The sequence below is a fragment of the Canis lupus genome, chromosome 36 (assembly GCF_003254725.2).
Source record: "Canis lupus dingo isolate Sandy chromosome 36, ASM325472v2, whole genome shotgun sequence".
NCBI lineage: Eukaryota > Metazoa > Chordata > Mammalia > Carnivora > Canidae > Canis > Canis lupus.
Window position 1 is genome coordinate 4,613,768 of NC_064278.1, and position 22,588 is coordinate 4,636,355.

The 22,588-nt window shown below is 36.2% G+C and overlaps 1 protein-coding gene and 1 long non-coding RNA gene across 13 annotated transcripts in view; one reads left to right on the forward strand and one right to left on the reverse strand.

The window, feature by feature from the left end:
- The window catches only part of PKP4 (plakophilin 4), a 232,853-nt gene that overhangs the window by 115,865 nt on the left and 94,400 nt on the right, over window positions 1–22,588 (forward strand). For 11 of the 12 annotated variants that reach the window (XR_007408776.1, XM_049106375.1, XM_049106382.1 and 8 more), the window contains one exon: window positions 12,598–12,710. Coding sequence is in view for 9 of the 12 variants with exons in the window: in XM_049106375.1 (XP_048962332.1) it covers window positions 12,598–12,710 (113 nt within the window). In the remaining 3 variants the exon portion in view is untranslated. Of the gene's footprint in view, window positions 1–12,597; window positions 12,711–21,440; window positions 21,548–22,588 lie in introns of all 12 variants that reach the window. The other variant, XM_049106385.1, reaches the window with a different exon arrangement.
- LOC112674717 (uncharacterized) overlaps window positions 10,239–22,588 on the reverse strand; it is a 46,068-nt gene continuing 33,718 nt past the window's right edge. The window contains exon 5 of the long non-coding RNA XR_003145524.3: window positions 10,239–10,607. This is a non-coding gene — a long non-coding RNA (uncharacterized LOC112674717). The remainder of the gene's footprint in view (window positions 10,608–22,588) is intronic.

Sequence of the window (22,588 nt, forward strand, 5' to 3'; positions counted from 1 at the left end):
CTCAATCATCCCCTCCTAAAGTTACAAATTTTACTGACCTGCTACATTTCGATCACACTTTTCTTCCTGCTCAAACTCATGGAGTATCTTTTATTTTATTATTTTAGTGTGTTTTACTGAGTTCCCCAATTGGCTTTTTCTCTTAATCATGTGTAGTGGTTTTTCTGAGGGAGCAGATAAAGGTTCAGCTTATTCTTTTTAATAACTACAGATTAGTCATTATATGTAGTGTGGAGATTCCGTAGTTTGTTAAAGTATTGCCATGTAGATGGACGTTCAAATTGTTTCTTACAGTGCTGCACTTAATATTTCATATATATGGTTGCTTTTATTTCTGTAGGGTAGATATCCAGGAGTTGAATTGCAAAGTCATGGGGAATATGTATTTTTAATTTTAGTAGATGTTATCTGGTTGTTTTCCAAAAGGGTTGTAGCAAATCACACTAACATGGCTCTTCCCCAGCCCTGGATGTTACCACTTTTTAAAATGTTTGCTTACATGGGGGCACCTCGGTGGTTCAGTGGGTTGGCCTCTGACTCTTGGTTTTGCCTGGGACCATGATCTCATGGGCGGTGGGATCAAGCCCCCTGTAGGGCTCTGCACTCAACATAGAGTCTCCTTGAAGATTCTCTCCCTCTGCCCCTCACCTCACTTGCACTCACATGTGCATGCATTCGATCTCTCAGAAGAAATAAATCTTTTTCTTTAAGTATTTGCTAATATGATGAAAATGACATCTCATTGTTTTTTGATTTTCTCCTTATGAATGAAATGAGCAACTTTGTCTAATATTTTAATTAGCATTTACGTTTCATCTTAGGCCATTTGTTTTGTTTTGGGTTTTGCTTTTTTTGGGGTTTTTTTTGTTTTTTTTTTTGTTTGTTTTGTTTTTTTTTTTTTAGATTTTATTTATTCATGAGAGATACACAGAGAGGCAGAGGGAGAAGCAGGATCCATGCAGGGAGCCCAGTGTGAGACTCGATCCTGGGACTCCGAGATTACACCTTGAACCAAAGGCAGACTCTCAACCACTGAGCCACCCAGGCATCCCTGGCTGCTTGTTTGATACCCTTTGCCTATTTTATTGTATATTTTGTAAAATTTGTTTATATGAAATTTTAAATGTCTGTTATGTGTTACAAATATTATTTCTCTCTTTTCTGGTCATGTTGACTTTGCATGATATTCTGGCATATGAAGTTTTATTTTTATGTAGTTAAATATGCCTATTTTATCCCTTATGATTTCAGGGTTGCTTGTCTTATGGAGGGCTCTATCATCCTAAGGTTATAAACATATTTTCCTAGTTCATCTTTACATAATTGGGAGTTTTTCTTATTGATTATAGGACTTGTATATGTGCGTGTGTTGCAGGCACATGTGATTCCAAGATAGTAATCTAGCTTTGTTTTCTCTAATTATACCAGCAGTTCTTTTCTCATTGAATGAAATTCTACCTTTGTCATAATTAGGAAGTTCCCACATATACTAGCATCTGGCTCTTTAATTCTGATTACATTCCAGGGCTTTATTTGATTTGGGAAGAAAGTTTTGAAACAGGAAAACCTATTACAGTTCTAAATACAACTACAGGAACAGAAAAGGAAACAACCTCAATTTTTTCAGTTTCCTATAATGGAAGAAGCAAGAATTTAACATTCCATTCTTGTTCTTCACTTATTAATTATATCACCTTGAGCAAGTCCTTTATTTTGCCTCTCCCAACATAAGGTTGCTCAACTCAATAGTGGCCTATACTTTTATAAGGATTAGAGAAGATATGTAGAGTGCCTGACCCACAGTTGGCATTCTTCAGTGATACATAGCATATAATGTGTTATGATTTAATAAATAAGGAAGTAAGATACTTATATCAAGTTGTACCTTTTCTAAACTTAAACAGATACATTTCTTCACAAGTATATGTTATTATATACAAAGAAAAAATTCTTTTTTTAAGAAAAAGAATTCTAAATATGGTAATTTAATTATTCTTTCAGATAAATATATTAATCTGAACAATAAAAATAACATATTCAAATCTGGCACTTTTTTCCTAAAAACATTTCTTGTTTATTTTTTCCTAATGAGAGCCACAGAGACTTAACACAATTAAAAAGCAACAGCATGTAACTTTTTTTTTAGGTAAGTGGGGGAAATACAGCTATTAAAGGTAACAAAAAGTAAGTGAAAATTGTGTTTATAAATGGAAGGAGCAGGATGTTTGAGGAGGAAGCAGGAGAGGCAGAGAAAGAGAGATGTTGAGATAGGAAGACGAGGAGGCACATTGTAGACCTGGAGACAGCAGGCATGAGTCTGGATGCAGACTCATGTTGGCCTCAGCCTGTGGCCAGACATGCCCTAGCTCTTTCCTAAGGCTTTCATGCTCTTTGCAGGTTAGATGTATCCTATAGTTATCAGTAATACAGTGATTTTCTTAACCTCATTTCTCAAGAATCCCAGGACAAGTTAGGGAGGTTTCAGAAGGAAAGATCATGTTAGCGGAGCCATATGAATAAAATGTAAAACTAAAAAGTTTAGAAAGCAGAAAAAGTTGATCACCTCTTACACCTCTTGAGCCAGGTAACAAGCCTTCACAGGGAACCATTTATTGGTTAGGGCCCAACCATTAAATATACATTTTAGTTCTACTAATTACTCACACACTTTAGCCATAAAATATTTGCAAAACAGAAAGAACAGCTATAAACTAAGCTTAGTAATGAAAAAAAGTATCATCATAAGAAAAGATCTACCTACACTGCTTGTTGTTTCCTTTTCCCATTACATTTCATTAAGTTACTAACCAAATCTTAAATTAATCATTCTTTAAATTAGCCTTATTCCCTAGTGCTATTTATTAGACCTACCAAAGAAAGGAAGATTAAATTTAGCCTCGTTTTTGTTCCTTTTACCGTTTTTATGGTTTTTGCTATGCTTGCTATAACTAGTCCACGTGGAGGAAGTGGAAGATTGGTCATTTATTTTTCTCAGTTTTCCATTTCAGGAAATAATGATTTATTTCCATTATTATCATCTTCTGTGCAATTAACTCTCAAATGAGCAACTCACATTACGTGATATGCATCATTGGTCTTACTAATTTTGAAATATTTATATACTAGAAAACCAGATAAATTGTTAATGTTAAGTCATTATTATCTTTCATAATTTCTTAATGAATTTTAAAGTATTGGCTAACAGAATTTTCAAGGTATTATATTTTAAAGAAAAATTTCCTTGTGCTTTTGACATTTCGATTCTACCAAATAACTACCTGGTTGGAAAAATGACAGCAACAGTTATTGTCACCTGCAGTTGACACTGGCTCCGGGTATCAATTTTCCATGTTGCCTCCCTTTCTCAATATTTTACTACTAGGACTTCTCCAAGTATACATAATTTTAAGCACTAGTGAGAAACTCCTCATTTCCTCAGAGCCAAGGTAGGAAGCTCAAGAGATCAGAGAATTAAGCTGGTGGACAAAGGTGTAAGAATGAGGTGGCAGGGGGGTGGGGTGTAAGCAGTGGCATAAGTCATATTAATGGTAGTAAACCACAGTGCCACTGAAATTATGTACACATCATTTATTTTTAAAAACAAAACCTTGGGGTATCCCTGGGTGGCTCAACAGTTAAGCGCCACCTTCAACCCGGGGCCTGATCTTGGAGTCCCAGGATCGAGTCCCACGTCAGGATCCCTGCAGGAGCTCCCTGCTTCTCCCTCTGCCTGTGTCTCTGCCTCCCTGTGTGTTTCTCATGAATAAATAAATAAAACCTTAAAAAAAAAAAACCTTAATTTGCCCATGTCACCATGAAAAGAGGAAATTCCTGCTAGAACTAATTTGTTAAAAGAGTAGTCAACAAAATTATGGGAAACCGAGGTTCTAGTCCCAGCTCTGCCCCCAAATATCCCTAAACTTTAAATAAAAGTAGAACATATTCTGTACCACTGATGACCTATATTTTTTTTTGATGACCTATATTTTAAGGACATGATCATTATTGTATTCAAAATGCTTTAAGAGCATAAAAAAGGATCAGCCATAATATATCAAGTCTGTTTCTGATACAAATACTCAGGAATTAATTAGTTTAAAGGTTTATACAATAAATTATAACATACAAATAAAATGTACTGTATGAAATCCAACCTGCATGAATTAGCAGGGTTTTCTTGTTTTGCTTTTGCAGAGAGCTAGAAGGATACTGAGATGAATGAAATAGATTCCAATTCTTTAAGAAGAATCAAGCTTAGTATTGAGCACATGTAATGGGCCAAGCACTTGTCCAAGGGCTAGATAAAGGGCTCTAGGCATTTAGGGGAGGGTAACATTTCAGGGTTATGAAACATGAGAAAAAGCTTTGAGCAGTATGTATAGGAAAATCATTAATAGTTCAGTCTAGTTACATGAAGGAGAGTGATAGGAAACAAAAAAAAAGTATTTGGCTGGAGGGGAGAAGGAGGGCACACTACCCTTGGTCTTAAGATACAACTCCGTTGACTTCATAAGTTATGTTATGGGTGGGGCAGGCAGGTCATGGTGCACAATGGTTAACACTATGAAATTAGGAATCAGGTTGATTTGATTTCATATTCTGGTTTTGAATGACCTAAGGCAAGTCAGCCCTCTATGGGATGAGGGCAACCCTGACTACTTTGCTGGCTGAATGGGGGAGTTAACCAAATAGTGCATTTAAAGCACTTGGCAGAGAGCCTGGAGCCCAGATAGCTCTCAGTAGAAGATTAAGATTATTGATGATTAGAATTGTGCTTTCAACAGATATAGCAGGAAAAAATGTTAAAAGGCAAGGCCTTTGACCACCATGGTTGGAGGAAGACTGAGAGAGGGGTTACTGCTGGAGTCCAAAGTTAATGTGAGCCCAAATTAGTGGGGAATGGCAGGAATTGGAAGAGAATGGACCCAACCTATGTCAGAGAAGCGGAGTAACAGGATTTTGGAAAGCATTTATCATGAGAAGTATAGGGAGTAAGAGAAAGGAAGGAAATGGTGCAAACACTTATGATTTGAGCCTGGGTAAGAGGGGAAGGGTGGCTCCATTAGGACACTGGTCCTTGAAAATCTGCATGCATGAGAATCTCCTGGAGGAATTGTTCAAGTACAGATGGCTAGGCCCCACCCCTTCTGATCCAAAGAAGTTTCCAGGTAGTATGGGTGCTAATGCTGCTGGTTCAGAGCACACACTTTGAGAACCACTGCAGTAGAGGAAAAACACAAGAGGCCAAGTGGAGGACACATCTTTAGGTATAGTCACTTAGCCAAACACTGAATCTGATTAAAGATAGTGAATTTGTGTATCAGCAGTATGTATGGACCAGTGTGATGGTCAGATTGCCAAGTGAGACACTGAAGGGGCAATGGCAATGAGTTACCATTAAGGAGACAGTTGTTTCAAAGCCATTAGTTGTGCTATTGAAAATGCTTGGACTTTTACCTTGAGTTCTCATCTGCATCTGGTTTGAGGCAAAAAGCTTTCCTTGTAGGTTTTAATGTAAACCTATCTTCCTTTATTTTGACTTCTAATAAAGGAGCTTTGGTGACAGCATTCCAAATATGAGACCTAAGCTTTGGGATAAAAATTTAGAGCATCTGGTAAACTTTGCTGTTTTCTCTCTGCTTCATTAAAATTGAAGAATAAGAAAGATATCAAGGCTAGAACCTGGTATAATCCTGTGTGTTTTGGTGGGAAGATAAAACAATAAATATTTTAATGTTGCTCATCCTTATTGGAATGTTAACTAGTATAATGAAAAATTAGACTGGCAATTTTATCTTGTATTTTTCTTTTATCTTAAGCAAGATCTAAATATAAGCAATGGGCTAGTGTCAGGCAACTAGTCTAGCAGAGGTATCCTAATCAGGTGTACCCTTCATATCTTCAGAGTGGGATGAGGTCAACAGTTTCCATTTGAAGGTTAACCCTTTGTGGTGCCCTGCCTTTTGTAAATATTGTCTGGACACAAGTAATTAAAATTTTGTTTTCCAGTGTATAAAATACATTACTTCAGCCATCTCTAATTATAATAAATGAGCTTTATTTTTCAGTATTGCCTAAGTCATGTTCTGCAGGACAGTATTTTTTTTTTCTTGAGATTTTAATAGTTATTCCTTGGAAAAGAAAAAGTGTGCTTAGTTTCAGTAAATCAAAGAATTGCTAGGTTATACAAAGGTAAGCTGATTTCCTATGGATAGACTTCTCAGAATTTTGAATATGCTAGTGTTGCCATGAATACCTAAGATTTAGAAACTTCTGGGCAGCATTTCCCAAACCTTGTTGACCTGGAATCTCTTCCTTTCAGGGCAAATTTTATGAGACACTAATGTTCTCGGAACACAGTTTAGGAAAGGCAGTATTATTTAATTCTTTTTAATTTTGAGTTTCCTTTTAGCAAAGGGAGCTAGCCAGTGCAAAGGAGATGGATATGTTATGCCTAGCATTTCTATAATTATGTACGATTTAGGGACTGCCAAGTAGACCTTATAATGATTTGTTAGTTATTAAACTGTTATAGGAAGTCAGGACGTGGGACGCCTGGGTGGCTCAGTGGTTGAGTGTCTGCCTTCAGCTCAGAGCGTGATCCCAGACGCCCGGGATCAAGTCCCACATTGGACTCCCTGCATGGAGCCTGCTTCTCCTTCTGCCTATACCTCTGCCTCTTTCTCTGTGTTTCTCATGAATAAATGAATAAAATCTTTAAAAAAAAAATTAGAAACTCATGACAGTTAATCTCCTCTACATTACTGACTTGGTAATTTTGAGGCTGAGAAGTTCAAGGACCCTTTAAAAATGTGGCTCCTTTGCTTTTAGTACCAGCCTAGATTAAAGAACAGCATTCAGGATGTTTTTGAGGCTTTCTTATTTGCTCTTAAATAATAATTTTTAAAATAGTTCCCTAGGCTTGGCTCAAGACTCTCGAAGGTATGATTATGACCATAATTTGCTCATATTTTGAACATGAGAAAGAGGGAAAAAAGGCTATAGTATGTCCTGAGAGCGAGAGCAGGACCTATCCAGCACAAACCTATATGTACTTTAAAAATCTAACATATTATTTGGTGATAGTCTCTTAGTGATACAAAACTCTTTCTTTCAGCATACTAAGGCAGAAAAGTAAAAAATTTTTTGGAAGATTTTTAAACAAAATTGATTGAAATAAAAATGCTTTCTTGCTTAGCCACTGATTGCACCACTAATAACCATGTCCATTTTCTTCTTTCAGTATAACCAGTATTCAGGACTTTCCTGCTGAGATTTATGGGCATGGCATGTTACCCCCGTGTTGTACATATTCTGATGTGAAATGATTTTTAGTACGCCGATGAACCTCTTTAAAAATTATTATGTATTTTAATTTATATTAAGAAAATTAGGGATCCCTGGGTGGCGCAGGGGTTTGGCGCCTGCCTTTGGCCCAGGGCGCGATCCTGGAGACCCGGGATCGAATCCCACGTCGGGCTCCCAGTGCATGGAGCCTGCTTCTCCCTCTGCCTGTGTCTCTGCCTCTCTCTCTTTCTCTCTCTGTGACTATCATAAATAAATAAATATTTAAAAAAAAAAAAAAAAGAAAATTATAAAAAGCCTTAGAAAAGAAATTATAAAAAGCATTAATAACTGAAATATTGTGTTTTCAAAATAAGTCAATTTAAAGAAAAATAGTTGGCAAAAGATAGTATAGGTCAAAGGGGAAGAAACAGAGATTGATAAGAAGGGAAAAAGGTAGAGATTTCACTTCCAGTGAGCATCAGAAACAGATGGATATGTTAAAGAACCAACTAGAAGTCTCAGAAATGGAAAATATTATCATTAGAAAACAAGTAAAATCAATGAGAAAAACCCTTAATAGGGCACACAGAGAAACAATGAATTGAAGGTAATACTGAGAAATTTCCCCTGAATATAGCTCTGAGAAATTAAGAGAGAATATGAAAAATTTGTTTAAACTCTCGTCCTTTCCCTGAAGGAAATAAATATGCTGAGTAAAATGTTTGCATTTTTTTAAAAGCAGGGCTAAGCTGGAAAGAAAATAAAGAATTCACAGAGATCAAAACTGAAATGAAAGTGGGAAGTGAGTAAGCAGTGAGTAAACCTTTTACCTTGAAGGTACCTGTCCAATCTAGGTGAGCTTGAGCATGCCATTTGATAGCTACATGCTACGTGCTATTTGAGGGCTGTCCAAAGTGGGGATTCTAATGGGAAATCCCTTGCCCAAAGCTAAAACTTGGCCAAACTACATTAGTAGAAGGGTAATAAGAAACCTATCCCACAGAAGACGACAAGCCTGGGTGCTGGAAGTAGGGAAACATCCTTCCCCTGAGAATTTATGATACTTAAGATTTTCAAAAATCCGAATAGCCAACAAACATACAAGAAGATGTTGGCTATCAGGGAAATACAAATTAAAACAAATGCAAGGTAGGTTCCCATATTTATCAGATTACCAAAAAGAGAACTGGGGATTTAAGCCCCCAAATGCAAATTGATGTCCATGAGAAATGTGGAGAAACTGGAACTCTCTCATATACTGCTAGCTGGAATATAAATTGGTACAACTGCTTGGGAAAATAACTGTGGCAGTCATTATCCAGTATCTCACAGAATTTAAAAATTAAGAGTGAGAGAAAATTTCTTTCTTTACAGAAAAGGAGACCAAAAAACAATACTATCATAGGTTGAGTTCTCATTGAGATGGAGTTTGGGGTGCAGAGTATTAATTGCAAATTGACACCTGTGGAGGAGAAGGGAAGGAAAAGCAGGATTGGGTGGAGTTCAAATAAAATACTCTGCAGACTGGCCCAGCCCCCAGCCGGGGGGAAGGGTTGGGAAGCAGGGGAGCAAATCTGGGCTCTGCCTTTGTACACCCACCTCCATCAGTGTCTGGCTGCAACCTGCCCAGCGGGCTTGTCCTTGAACCAGGCAGTTTTCTGCAGCTGAGTCACCCCTGAAGTGACTGATAGCAGAGGCAGCAAGTCCTGCCTCAGGCTCCCTGTCCAGCTCGGTCCACCATACAAAGCATGAAAATTAAGCTTTGTTTTCTTCTATTCCCTTGGCTCGCTGTCAGAGAATATTTATCAATGTATTTACTGAGAGATGAGGTAAACATAAAGAAAAGCTTTCAAACACATGCGAACAGACTTCATTTTATAGCATATTAGTAGCCTTGACTTCCTTTCTAAGTTTGTTTATGGTCTTGTGTGCCAGAATTTAAGAGGAAGTTGTCATATGCTAAATCATTGGCAAATGCTTTTAATATTATTTTCCTCGTTGACTCAAAGGAGAACAAATACTGGGTCCCCTTATAATTCAGATGCCCAGTTTTGGATACTGATTTCAGGATTAGCCTTCACAATGTAAGTTCAGATGATAAAATATGAAGTTTAAAGTTATAGGTGGTATCTGTGTGGTCATCTTAATGAGTGTTATTTTAGAAATGATGAGGTGTGTTTTTATATGACTGTGTAATAAATACTGTCTTCATCAGGCAGTCTAAGAAGCTGGAAGAGACAGAATTGTCAAATATTTATATCCTGCTCCCCCATCTTGGTGCTAGTCCCATACGGCTGTTCAATTTATATTCTATAGGTGTAATATTAATAATTTTGCAACAAAGCACACATATGTTCTACTTGTAAATATTCACAGGTATTAGGTAACCTTTACAAATTTCGTGCTTTATATCTTCCTGATGTTCTGGTTTCAGGACTTTAGTGACATCCTGCTTATGAAAAGTGTGAACAAATAATGGGCAGAATGATTCTGATAAAAGTAGCTGGTGATGTCCAATATTCTAAGTCCATGGCCAGTAGTGATATAATGTGAACTTTACTCAGTAAAATGAGTATGAATGAGTATGAAATGTATGAATGTTGAAGTAATCACCCAACTTTTTTTTTTTGGTTTTATTTATTTATTTATTTATTTGAGAGAGAGAGAGAAAGCAGAGGCAGCGGGAGAGGAGGGGCAGAAGGAAAAGCAGGCTCTCCACTGAGCAGTGAGCCTTATACAGAGCTCCATGCCAGGACCAGGCTCTGTCCCAGGATCCTGGGATCATGACCTGAGTTGAAGGCAGATGCTTCACCGACTGAGCCACCCAGGCACCCTAGAATCACTCAACTTTTAAATGAAAAATGTCGTTACATCATGGGTACATAGGTTCTCCTATCAACTCAGCTACTGTAAATGGTTTCTGTAGTTGCTTCAGTCAAGATTTCTAGTTGCAAGAAACAGAGACTGACATGACTAATTAGCAGAAAAAAAAGCATTTATTAAGCAAGTATTTGTGAATTCCCACATTTTGTTGCAAGAGCTGGAGAACAAACCTTGAGATTTAAATTCCAGAAACAGTGCCACAAAATTGGTTAGAAAAAGAAACCACCTATACTGCTACCAAGCATCAACTTAGCAGTTTGTGTGGAGGCCATATCTGTATTAGGAACTTGATCTTGACGTCTGTTGGAGGGATTGCAGCAAGAAGGTGAAAGAGAGAAAATAAGCTTCCTGTTTTCTGATGTCAGAGTCTTAGCTTCAGCATCTCAGTCGCAGTCTGACATCTTCTTGGCAGAGCCAAAGTCACCATATCCCTGCTTCTGAGGAAAGGAATTATGGGACAATAAGTTCCAGTTTCTGCCTTCAAGGGGGAAATTTCCCGATTACTTCCTTGAAAGGATGCTTAAAAGGTCATAGGCAGCCAGAACATAATAAAAATCCACTGAAATGGAATTTTTTGTATGAATGAAAATTTTTTTTATGTTCTAATTTGAAATATACTTTAATCCTACCCTGGTAACTTTTGGCCATCCCAAAATGAAGAAAACACAGCAGCCCTCCATCCCTAGTAGCCACTGAACTCAGAACACAAAGGTAATGTGATGGCTCTGAGAATATATTTGAATTCACAGATGGTCCCTTTCTGGCCCAGCATGATACAAGCAACCAGTCTTCCGGGATTGAGTGTATAACAAACAATTGAGTAAAATTATTGAAAGAATGGAAGTGTGTCACAAGAAATATGATGCTGTTTAAGGGCAAAGAAAGACCAAATGTGAGATAAGCATAATACTATTTGCTCTTAAAATCAATTATCTTAGCCTAATACTGAATGTTGCACAGTTAATATCTATCAAGTCTTTCGTTGGTAAACATTTTTTTTCTCCCGTTGGTAAGCATTTATCAAGAACAGAGGTCTAGGAAATGTTAAGCAGGGGCAGGCAGCGTCCCACTTTGATCATATTGTACAGCATTACTGAGCCAACTATTATTCATTCAGGCCATGCCCTATATACGCACACCACCTGGGCTCATTAGAAAAGTATTCTCAGTATCAGAAAGCATTAAGGAGTTCAGGGACTGTATCTTAAAAATTATTCTAAGAATAGTTTGTAGAATTTACAGAGCCAGTATTGTCAAGTAATAAATAGCATGTTTGCCTGACTCCACAGGGAGCTAATACACTTCAATTAAATTGATTTCAATTTTGGCAAACAAATAGCACATATTGTCATAAATAATATTTAAGATAGTTTTATTTCTGACTAGTTTCTAGGTTTAGGGTTCATATGCGTGGTATTTTTGACTTAGCAGTCATTTTCCAATTAAACTACTTAGAGTTCATCATTTACTTTGAGTAGATTTGTAAGGAGATGATATGGTACAGGGGAGCTTGAGGTATTATTGAGGTGTTACTTGTGGCTTAAAGCCTTTGCAGTATACTTCATTTGATCTATAGATGTTTTATAGCATAGCATACTTCCTATGCTAAAATTAAAATTAAAATCTTGTTGAGATAACAATGAGATAAGTACAAATAAAGTTAAAATCTTGTTGAGATAACAATGAGATAAGTACAAATAAAGTTAAAGCATCTTCTATGATAGAATTTCCTTGCCTTCATAATGCAGCATAGAATGAATAAGATAATTTCTTTAGACCTCACAGCTTTTAAATACAATTTTAAATTCTATATTATGGCTCAGACTTCATTTTTTTCTCCCCTTCACAATGACACATGAACAATGAACATGTTATTTCCTAACAATAGAAAATTTTTTTGTTTATATTGCAGATAAATATAGCAAGACTTTTTCTGTAGGGTAGGAATGATTTTTTTTTCTTAATGATTAAAAGGCTCTGTGTGAAATATGATAAAGTGATCTCATCATGGGAATTTACATTTTTTCAGTATAGTCGGAAGAACATAAAAATTAGCTCTTGAGGCTGAAGAGCTTACGTTGGTTGGTGGGCACCTGATGTAGACACATCAAGGATTCTGCAGACCTTATATTTAATACAGCACTGTAGCAGAAGTACTATTTGCAAACCTCAGAAGAACAAACAAAGCAAATATCTATTTTTCCCATATCAAGCAAAGGCTAATATGCTAGTGCCTTTAAGTTTGAAAAAGGTACGTATGAATCAGTAGGTTATGTAGGTCAATAATTCCACCGAAAACTTTTTAATTTCACAAAGCCACACCATATATAGTGCTGTGTAATGGGTATGTTCCTGTTTCCTATGACATACATTCATGTATATATCTGTCTTGGCACCTTATATGCCTTTTATTTCCTTGAATCACAGGAGCTTCAGTTTCAGCGACTCACCCGAGAACTGGAAGTGGAAAGGCAGATCGTTGCCAGTCAGCTAGAAAGATGTAGGCTTGGAGCAGAATCACCGAGTATCGCCAGCACCAGGTACAGAGCTGATGGCTCTATCTTTTTACATGCTTTCATGTTACATGCCTTATTAAGTTTTCCTGGGTGCAGCAAATGATTCTGTTGGTGTTGTCAACTGTTAACTTGCCTTTCTGAATTTGACACCAAAAATGTCAATTTATTCAAATTTGAGAAACCTCTTGCAATATTGATTATCATTCATCCTGTGCTTGAAGTATTTTTTATGGCATTGGGAAGTTTCTGTATGCTACCTTTAGAAATTTTATTTCTCATATGTAGACATAGTAAATGATATTTTTCACATCATTTACTACTATGTTTTGATGTTTTTCAAATCATTAATTACTAATAACATTTAAGCAGCTTTTAAAAATGTCTTCAGTTGACCTTGAGTTTTTCTAGAACTCTGTAAAAATGCTATACAAAGTAATTACTATATGAAATAATTCAGTGTATTCACATACTAAATTCAAAACCAATATATTACTGAAAAAAACTATATTTAATCAGAATTATTGTTTTGTGTTAAAATAGCCTCTTAAGTTATTTAAAAACATTATTATTATAAAAAATTACTGCCATGTTACCAAATGGTGAAATCACTGCTGATCCTATTTGTGGATTTCTTTCTTGTTAATTACATATTCTAGTAAAGCCAACCATAAAATATCTTCTATTGCTTGCATTTTTAAGTTTGGTTTCTTTACTACTGTGTAAGTATGTGCCAACAGTAACTTGTCTCTTAAGTCATTTCTAACATTATTATTGTTCTGCTTGTCAGTATTGCCTATTACTCTTAGCCAAGAAAGTCTTCTTAGTGAATAGAGTGCTGTCTGTAGTTCCTCCTTCCTGGCTAATTATTGCTATGGATTTAAAAATATTAGGCTAATAAGTTGTGTTCTTGTGAATGTTTTCATCTCTGACCCTGAAGAGTTGTGCATATTGATGTGTTATTAAGACATAAAGTATTCAAATAAGATTAATAAAACTTCTAAAACACAAATATCAAGCTATGTGATCATTTTTTAGTTATCCAAGCAGGTTTTTTTTTTTTAATAGGAAGGGAAATTGTAAGCAAAGAGTAAAAATGTACATCAAATATTTCTAACTCTGGCTTTGTACTTAATGAAATAATTTATCAAGGAAGTTAAAATTGTTAAAATCAATTTTAATTCTATTCAGTATTTTTATTCAATATATTTTTTAAAAAACTATCTCTATCTTTAGCACCAAAAAGAAAACTCAATACTATGATATTGTATAGTTCCAAAGACATAGACCAACAGATTTAAAAATATATAATTTTACACTAACAGAAAATTTAATTCAACACTTAACGAATTCAGTTAGGACTTTTATTCTGGCAATTTGGCTAATTAAACTAACATAGAAATTCTCTTGATAAACCCCTAGAAATACTTGATATATTGATAAAATAAGTCTAATAGAGAGGAAAATCTCCAGGTACTAGAAATAGGAAAGAAACTCAAAGGCAGAGCCAGAAGCATTTGAGCTAACTCTGGAGGAGACCTAGGGACGATCAACTCCTCCCCCCTTGAAAGCACTAGTCTTAGATTTAATACCCATGCACATGTGAACTTAAGATTAGTATATTAAGCTCTGACCCTCAGTTGGCTGCACCCATGGGTAAACTCCAAACCACATGTGGGTTTGGAGCTCCAATGTAATTCTTCATGTTGTTCAGGATCCCCATCTGGGAAACTGGCATCACTAAGGATGAGCTCACAATCAGATATTATAAAACTTGAGTAAAAAAAAACTCAACAATGAGTGAGAATCAATTGGCAGAAGAAGACAATTTAAAACTTCAAGAACATGCTATTCTTGGAGAAAGTCTGATTAGGTGTGTACAGGATAACAGACACAAGGATGTTCATTATAATATTATTTGCAAAAGTAAAATATGAGAAAGAAAGTATCCATCAGGATGAAAATGGGAAATAAACTGGGTAAGTGGACTCAAGAACAGTTAAAATGAAGTAATTAGATTACATGTATGAACATGAACATCTTTGCAAAACAGACCTTTTTAAAAGATTTTCTTTACTTATCTGAGAGTGAGAGAGCATGAGCAGAGAGAGGGGCAACGGGAGTGGCTTCCCACTAAGCAGGGAGCCCAACACAGGGCTCGATCCCAGGACCCTGAGATCATGACCTGTGCTGAAGGCAGGTGCTTAACTGACTGAGCCACCCAGGAGCCCTGCAAAACAGACTTCTGAGTGAAAACCACAAATTGCAAAAGAATAAATATAGGAGGATATAATTATGAATACTTTAAAAATATATGTAGCAGCCCTGCATAATTTTTAAACAGTGTTTGATAGTGTTCACAGATATATGCATGTGTAGTAAAAGTATAAAAAATATTTTGGAATGACACCAATTTAAGATAGTGGTACCTCTAGGAAGAAAGGGAAGAGGAAGCTATCAGTAATTAGGCTTTAGCCAAGTCTGTAACATGTTATTTAAAATTGACATCTAAAGCAAATATGACACAATAGTAACATTTGTTAAATGAGGGGGGTGGTTGATATGTGCGTGGCTATTAGATTATTTTCTGCACCTTAATTTTTAAAATCTTAAATAATTTTAATTGAATTAGCTAATTCCATAGGTTTAAAAATGTTAGTAAAAGTACATGTTATATAACATTTACTCTGAGTGATTTTGGTGTTTTGTCACTGGATCTCAGGGCCTAGTGTGATGTGTGACATGTCACTGGGCTTGGTCAGTGACTTTTGTCTAAATGGATGGTTCTGCAGCAAGGGAAGCCGGGTTGACCAGAGAACAGGGGAAAGCATGCACAGAGGTAGATGGGATTCCTCACTGTGGTTGTATTGAAGCACACCAAGAGGTTCAGGTACCTAGGATGTGTCCTAAAAGGACCTAATGACTTGTGAAGTTGGAAGGGTACAGCTGGCATCTGGTTGTGGAGAACTGGGGACAAATGTGATGATAAGTAACCTTCATGAGGTCTTAAAAGAGACCCATTGAAAGTTATTTTTGGAAGTGGTTGTCTGGTAGTGTAGTCCATGGGTCAGAATGAGAGCAGCAGGCCAGGGATCTATTATGGAATATTAGGGTTATGAGAAAAGCTGGTTTTGTCATTCAGTGAACAGTGTTAAGAATCTTAAAAGTTCCATTTTGCTTGCCCTACTCACATCTCACATTGGATTCTCATGTATTCTCAATGCCCCCAACATAATGTTAACACTTCCTCACAGCCTTTCCCTAGTTTCTCTGGGAAGGTCATTTCTCTTCATCTGAACTCAAAACTGTTCATGCATTTGTCAGCTCTCCCAGGAGATGGTAAGGCCCACCTCATCCCCACAGCCCTGGCACAGTGCCTGGTGCTCAGCAGGCAGGCACCCAGACAAATACTCATCGAATGAATAATGAACTTCAATGAAGTCTCGTGTGTTTTAAGCTCATCAAATAAGAATGCTTCACCATGAGGTTTTCTATTTGGCATCTTTGGATATCTGTCTGCCCTTTCTCCGTATCTGTTCTCTTTCAGTGTGCTTCTCAGTGGACCTCAAGAAGACTATTGACACAGTTACTTTGTTCTGTGACCACCAGGTTTTACACACTAGCAAGAAGCCCATTAGATAACAGTGTTAGTGAAGAGGGAGCATAGGTTTTTGTCACTTGAGAGATCCTTCTTGTGTCTTCTAGTCCCCACCAATTGTCAGTCTTAGAACAAGAATCTAAAGATAAGGAAAAACAGAAATTAACTCTCATTCCCAAGCCCTCTTTCCTGTCAGCCATTTCTGATTTGCTCAAAGGAAATTAAAAGCAGGACTACTGCTTATGACAGAATTCTTGAAGCTCCATGAATGAAACTTCCTTTGGATTCAGGTCATTCTTACATGAATTGAGTTTAGTTAGCAAAACGGGGATTTGATAACTAGTTATCTCTCATATTGTTTTATTTAGACCCTGTGTCCGAGTTGGTAAGGTGATCTGTAAGGTTTTCTTAGGTTTCCTCATCCAATGATGACATTATAAAAACCCAAAAGGAGATGAAAAGTACAATTTTTATTTACTTTTTCTGTTGTTCAAAGCATTTGCTTTTATTGGCCTTACCCCGTGAATAAGAAGGAGGCTGTGGCATGAGGTCCTATTTAATAAATGATTCTTATATTGTGCTGAATAATATACCATAGAGCCCTCTCCCAAAGGAGTGCCTCTAAAACTGAGCAGTTTGGTTCCCTCACACTGGTAGTACCATAGGTGAATTTTTATTCATTTTATTATTTTTTTTAAGATTTTATTTATTCATGAGACAGAGATTGAGAGAGAGAGAGAGAGAGAGAGGGAGGGAGGCAGAGACACAGGCAGAGGGAGAAGCAGGCTCCATGTGGGGCGCCCGACGTGGGACTCGATCCCAGGTCTCCAGGATCAGGCCCTGGGCTGAAGGCGGCGCTAAACTGCTGAGCCACCCAGGCTGCCCCATAGGTGAATTTTTAACCCATGCCATGAGATGTTGTTCTTCATTTCTAGGTGGAGAAACTAAGCCTCTGCTTTTTATTTAGAAAGTGTCCTCAAATGTGAACAGTTGCCATTGGCAATTTGTTTGCCATATGCCTTGTTGAGAACTTAAAAGCAAAAATCATTAAAAATCATTTTAAAATCTTAATGATTAAAGTAATTGCTTAGTTTTTCTATTAATGCCTCTTTGGAACTCTGGTTCTAAACAAGGTTAATAAAAACCCCATTTCTGATTTGATTTCTCATTTGCTTTATTTACTACAAAAAAGCACTAATAACCCAAGCAATATCAACATATAATGATCCTTAATCTACAGTTGATGGTGCTAATATCCTAAGATGAAATGTCAAGCCAAAAATAATCATTATAACTTTGAAAAACCTGAAGGTGAGTTATGAGATTAGTTAATAGAGAAGTTTATCTATGTATTTAATGTTTCCCCTCATCGAAGGTAGGCTATGGAAATACTTAATAAGGAACTTATAACTTTTCTCTATTAATACTAAATATACTTCTTTTATGTACTTAATATTCACTTCATTTAAAGTAGGCTGTGGGATCAGTTAATAGAGAACAGAAGATACTACTTTTCTTCATTTGTTTGGAGTATACTTATAGTTATCTATGTATTTAATATTTTGCTTCATTCCAAAATTATTTGAAATATTTCTTAAAATACAAAAATCAAAAACAGAGTGAGGAAATTAGAGCAAATGGAAGATAATGATTAGAACCATAAGATGAGACCAAGGTTAAAATAGTATAAAAATGTATGTTGCTAACATTCCATGACATTTGCTAAAAGTAAGGGAGCCATTTTGGCTCTGAGTATATAGATTTAGCGTATATACATGGGTGGGCTAATTTCAGGTCCTTCAAGCAGGCAGTGTGCCGTGATGACTGTTTCTGTCTGCCATGCTTTTTATTATGGTCATGGGTAACAACGGGTGCTGAGACATGAGGTGTCCTGTATTACAGGTCACTGTGCAACTACCTGGTGTGCATGTCTTAACCAAGGGACCTGGCCCTCATGCGATGCTAAGGTGTGTACAGCTCATCTCAGGAGAATCTCAGCACAGTTAACTCAGAGGGACATTTGCCCTTTAAATCTCTTGCCTCCCATGGGCTAGCAACATCCTTCAAATCCAAATCTGATGAGCATGGACTTTATTCTTTTTCTCATTGCAACATCATCAGTGGGGTTTCTTTCTGACATTAGTCTAGGTTAGATTTCAAGCGATAGGGTGACAGTAGACAGTCCCTGTAGCCCACTGTGAGGGGCCCAGCTCCTCACCCTGAGATTTCCCCTGCCCACCTCCACTCCCAAGGGCAAAGGAATGGGCAGGGGTGGCCACAGCTGAATTCTTCCTCTGTTTTGGGGTCTGGGTTTTGTTTTGTTTTTTACTGACTGTGGAGTTAAATAATGCTCATTTTAGACAATTTGTAAAATTCAAATAAGTATAAAGAGAAAAACCCATAATTCTACCATTCAGAGATAACCATTTTGTTTTCAAGTCACACTTACTGAAGTGTAGTTTACTTACAGTAAAATTCACCCTTTGTCACATACAGTTTTCTGATTTTTGAAATTTTTGGCATGTGGTTGTATAACCACCACCACATAGAACATTTCCACTAACCCCACAAAAGAGGCAATCACTTTTATGTTTCGTTCTCTTCAATTTATTTTTTTAAGTTTGAGGTAATTCCCCCTGGCTAACCTTTTGTCTTGTTCCTAAAGTCCCACTTTGACATGCCAGACCTAACTTTTAATGGCTCCCACTTGCCTGAGGAATTCCCAACGGGACAAAAAGTTTGAGGCTGAACCAGTGACCTAGGGATGCTAATTCAGCAGTGGTTGGAGATCATTACAGCCTCCCAGTGGCAAACAGCACAGTGTGGGTGGAAGACTTGGCCAGAGGAAATACTACAGGGCAGATCAGCCTTCAAGTGTACAAGGTGTGGCCTGCGTTTCACGTAAGCAGAGAAATTACAAGTAGTGCAACTTGGTGGGTAAAAAAACTTGGAAGGAGAAGAAAATGTAATTTGAATTGAAAAGTCAGTAAATGAAAATATGATCATCTTCAACTTAATGAAACTATTTCTGAGATTCTATTATACAGAATTTCAAAATTATCCCTGGTTGCAGATTTGGAATCTTGCCATTCATTGCCCAGAAACAAAGTTTCTAGACAAGTTGTAGATAGTGAAAGAAAAAGCTTACTTCTTCAGGGCACATAAATTGGTTCTACAAATTTTATCTTGTAAATCATAGTTTCTCCACTTATTAAGAGGAAACACTAAGTTTTCATGTACGTTGAAATAAAAAAAAAAGATTCTTAAAAAATGGAACTTTTAGTATTTGTAGGAAACATTAATTAATGGCAACTTTTGGAATCAAAATACAATTTTAAGTTTTCATTTTAATTTGTGTACATTGTCTGCATTTGGAAACAGTTGGTCCCTTCACATTGCCTGTCCTTTAACTGCTACTACTGATGCTGGAAGTTAGTCTAGACTGAGAAGAATTCTGTCCATATCAGCTGAATAAGGGGGAAAATGGGTGACAATATTGAAATTAAATAACTTTACACTCTTCCCAAGATTATCGCTCCCTTTCAGTTAGTTTGAAGCCCTGCTAAAATAGAATTCTTTATGGTTTCAAAAAGGTCATACAATCTTGACAAATAGTCTTCTTATCGCCACTTAAGAAAAGAACTGTGTTATTTTTTAATGAAAAGATTTTATTCCCCACTGCCATTCACATATTTTTTTTACACTTTATAGGGTCATCTGCTAGTGCCCATCAGGCTTCCATTGATACTATTAAAAATTCTAAAAATATTTTAGGCTGACAGTAGCAGAAAAGGCTTTTTCATGGTTCAGGTCTTTTCTTCAGTGAATATTTTTAAGTCATTGTGAAATAAACCTCCTCAAATGATACATTTTTAAAAAATGAAGTCTTTGGAAAGATGGAATGTTTATGCCTTGACAGTTTATTACTTATTTAATGTACCACTTAGGAAGATGCTTGATAAAGTTCTGTCCATTTGACCTCCAGAGCTCTCACCAGACAAAACCCAAATTTTAAAATAATAGTTTTATTGAGATATATTTCACATACCATAAAATGCATACTTTTAAAGTGTACAGTTCAGTATTTTTAGTGTATTCACAGCATTGTTCAGCTCTTACTCTGTTCCATGTCAGACCATTTTTGTCACCCTAAAAAAGAAGCCCTCTACCCATTAGCACTCCTTTACCATTCTCCCCTCTCCACAGCCCGTGGAAACTGTTTGTCTCCTTTCTGTCTCTGTGGATTGATCCTTTGGACATTTTCTACATACGGTATCAGACAATCTATGGCCTTTTGTAACTTGGCTTCTTTCACTGAGCATGTTTTTAGGGTTTACCCATGTTACAAGCATGTATCTGTTCTTCATTCCTTTTTATTTCCAAATAATTATTCCATTGTATGGATAAACCAACTTTTATTTATTCATAATAAACAAACATCTTATAGACATTAGGGCTATTTCTACTTTTTAACTATTGTAAACAATGCTATGTCTCAGGTATCAAGAGGATAAGATCCCAGGAGGTTTGCTTTAGGTGTTCTTAGTCTGGGGGTCATGGAGAGACACAGGGAGTGATAGAAGTTTTCCTTAGCCTCTTCACCCATCCTCCTACTCCCCCCAAGAACTTGCCTTCTTTCCTTTTTCCTCTGCTTTCTGTTATGGTAAATCTCTGTATCCTGCTGAGCTACTCAGAGCTACTGGTCTGCGTTCAGTTACTTTCAGTACCTAGTAGCTAAAGCTATTTGGGAGTCCTGTAATACTCATCGGAATATAGTTCACCAATTTCCATTCCTAAGTATTGCCCTTTGGTCACTAGTGTCTCTCTTAATGGTCAAACAAATAAAAGTTCTCAGATATCATTTCTAATGGAGATCAAATGAGGAATAAATTATTTGATATTTGAATGTAATTATCAGAAACTCTCTTGAGGATCTGTGCAGTGAATATTTATTAAATGGATGCTCTTACGAGCAAATTTAGTAACACTGAATTTTTATGATGCAACTCCTATTGTAAACACAGTACCACATCTGAAAGATATATAAATGAGTCTATGTCTGACCTGCAGCTCTACAGAAGTCATTTATCTTGAGCAGTTTACTTAAGCACAGTTCTTCCAGAAGGCATTTTAATTACTGCTTCTCATTGCCATTCCAGTCACAAGCCAATTTCATCTGGGACATACAAATCCAAGTGGCAAGTGTTTCTGCTGATTTGAATTAAACTTGTCTAACTAGGTCTTCTGCAGGGCATGTGAGCCCAAGGTAATTCAACCAATATTACATTAAACTAACCTATTTTAACCTAAGAATGTTACCATCGAGAATGTGGATTTAAGACAAATAGTTGTCATAAGTAATAGTCTTTATGGATATAGAACATTATACAATAAAATGTGTTAATCATAGCAAATATTTCAAAATGAATTGCCTAGTTTCTTAGACTGAACATTTAAAAATGTTAATTGCATGATATCGTTAGAAGGAACCACAAAAAGAGATCAAGTTTATAGTTTGCATCAGTTTCATATTATCTTAAGACTATTTCAATGTATTTGGTTAAATATGGAGGCAGCCCAACTATAATAATTTTCCTAATTAATGAAGAGGAAAATGCTTTTTAAAATTCAGAGGCCTCTGCTTCTAAAATATATGTATCATGCCATTATTTAATTGTCTTTTAAAGCACCATTTTAATTAAAATAACAGTATTTCATTTTCTGTAATTTTTCATAGTTCACATTCTATAATTACTATTCTCAAGATATGTAACAGCAATAAATTACTCAGTCAATACAGAAATTACATTACCAGCCCCCACTCTTAGTCATTAGGTTTTTTTAACTATGTGTATATATTGATGAATTACAAAGTAATTTAAATAGACCATATCATATATTTCAAGATGCTTCCTGAAAAAAAAATTACCTTTACTGTTTCATAAGAATTAATAATTCCTTTAATCACGTATCTTCTATTTACTGTCATTTTGGGTTTTATCTGCATTTTTTAATCTTTAAGAAATGTTGGAAATACTAAGCACAAAGAATAATATAACAAAAGCTCAAGTACTTATATCCCATAACTGAATATTGTTGATAATTCATCATATTGGCTTTTATTTAAAATATCTTTATAATGCAAGCCCTCCTTGCTCCCATTCTGTCTTCCCAATAGCTGACCACAAGTATATAGTTTAGTTTACTTTGTGTACTTTTATATCATTATTCATCCTTGGCCAATATTTGGTGTTCCTTTTTTAACCTACACAAAATGGTATAGTGTGTATATCATTGTGCACTCAGT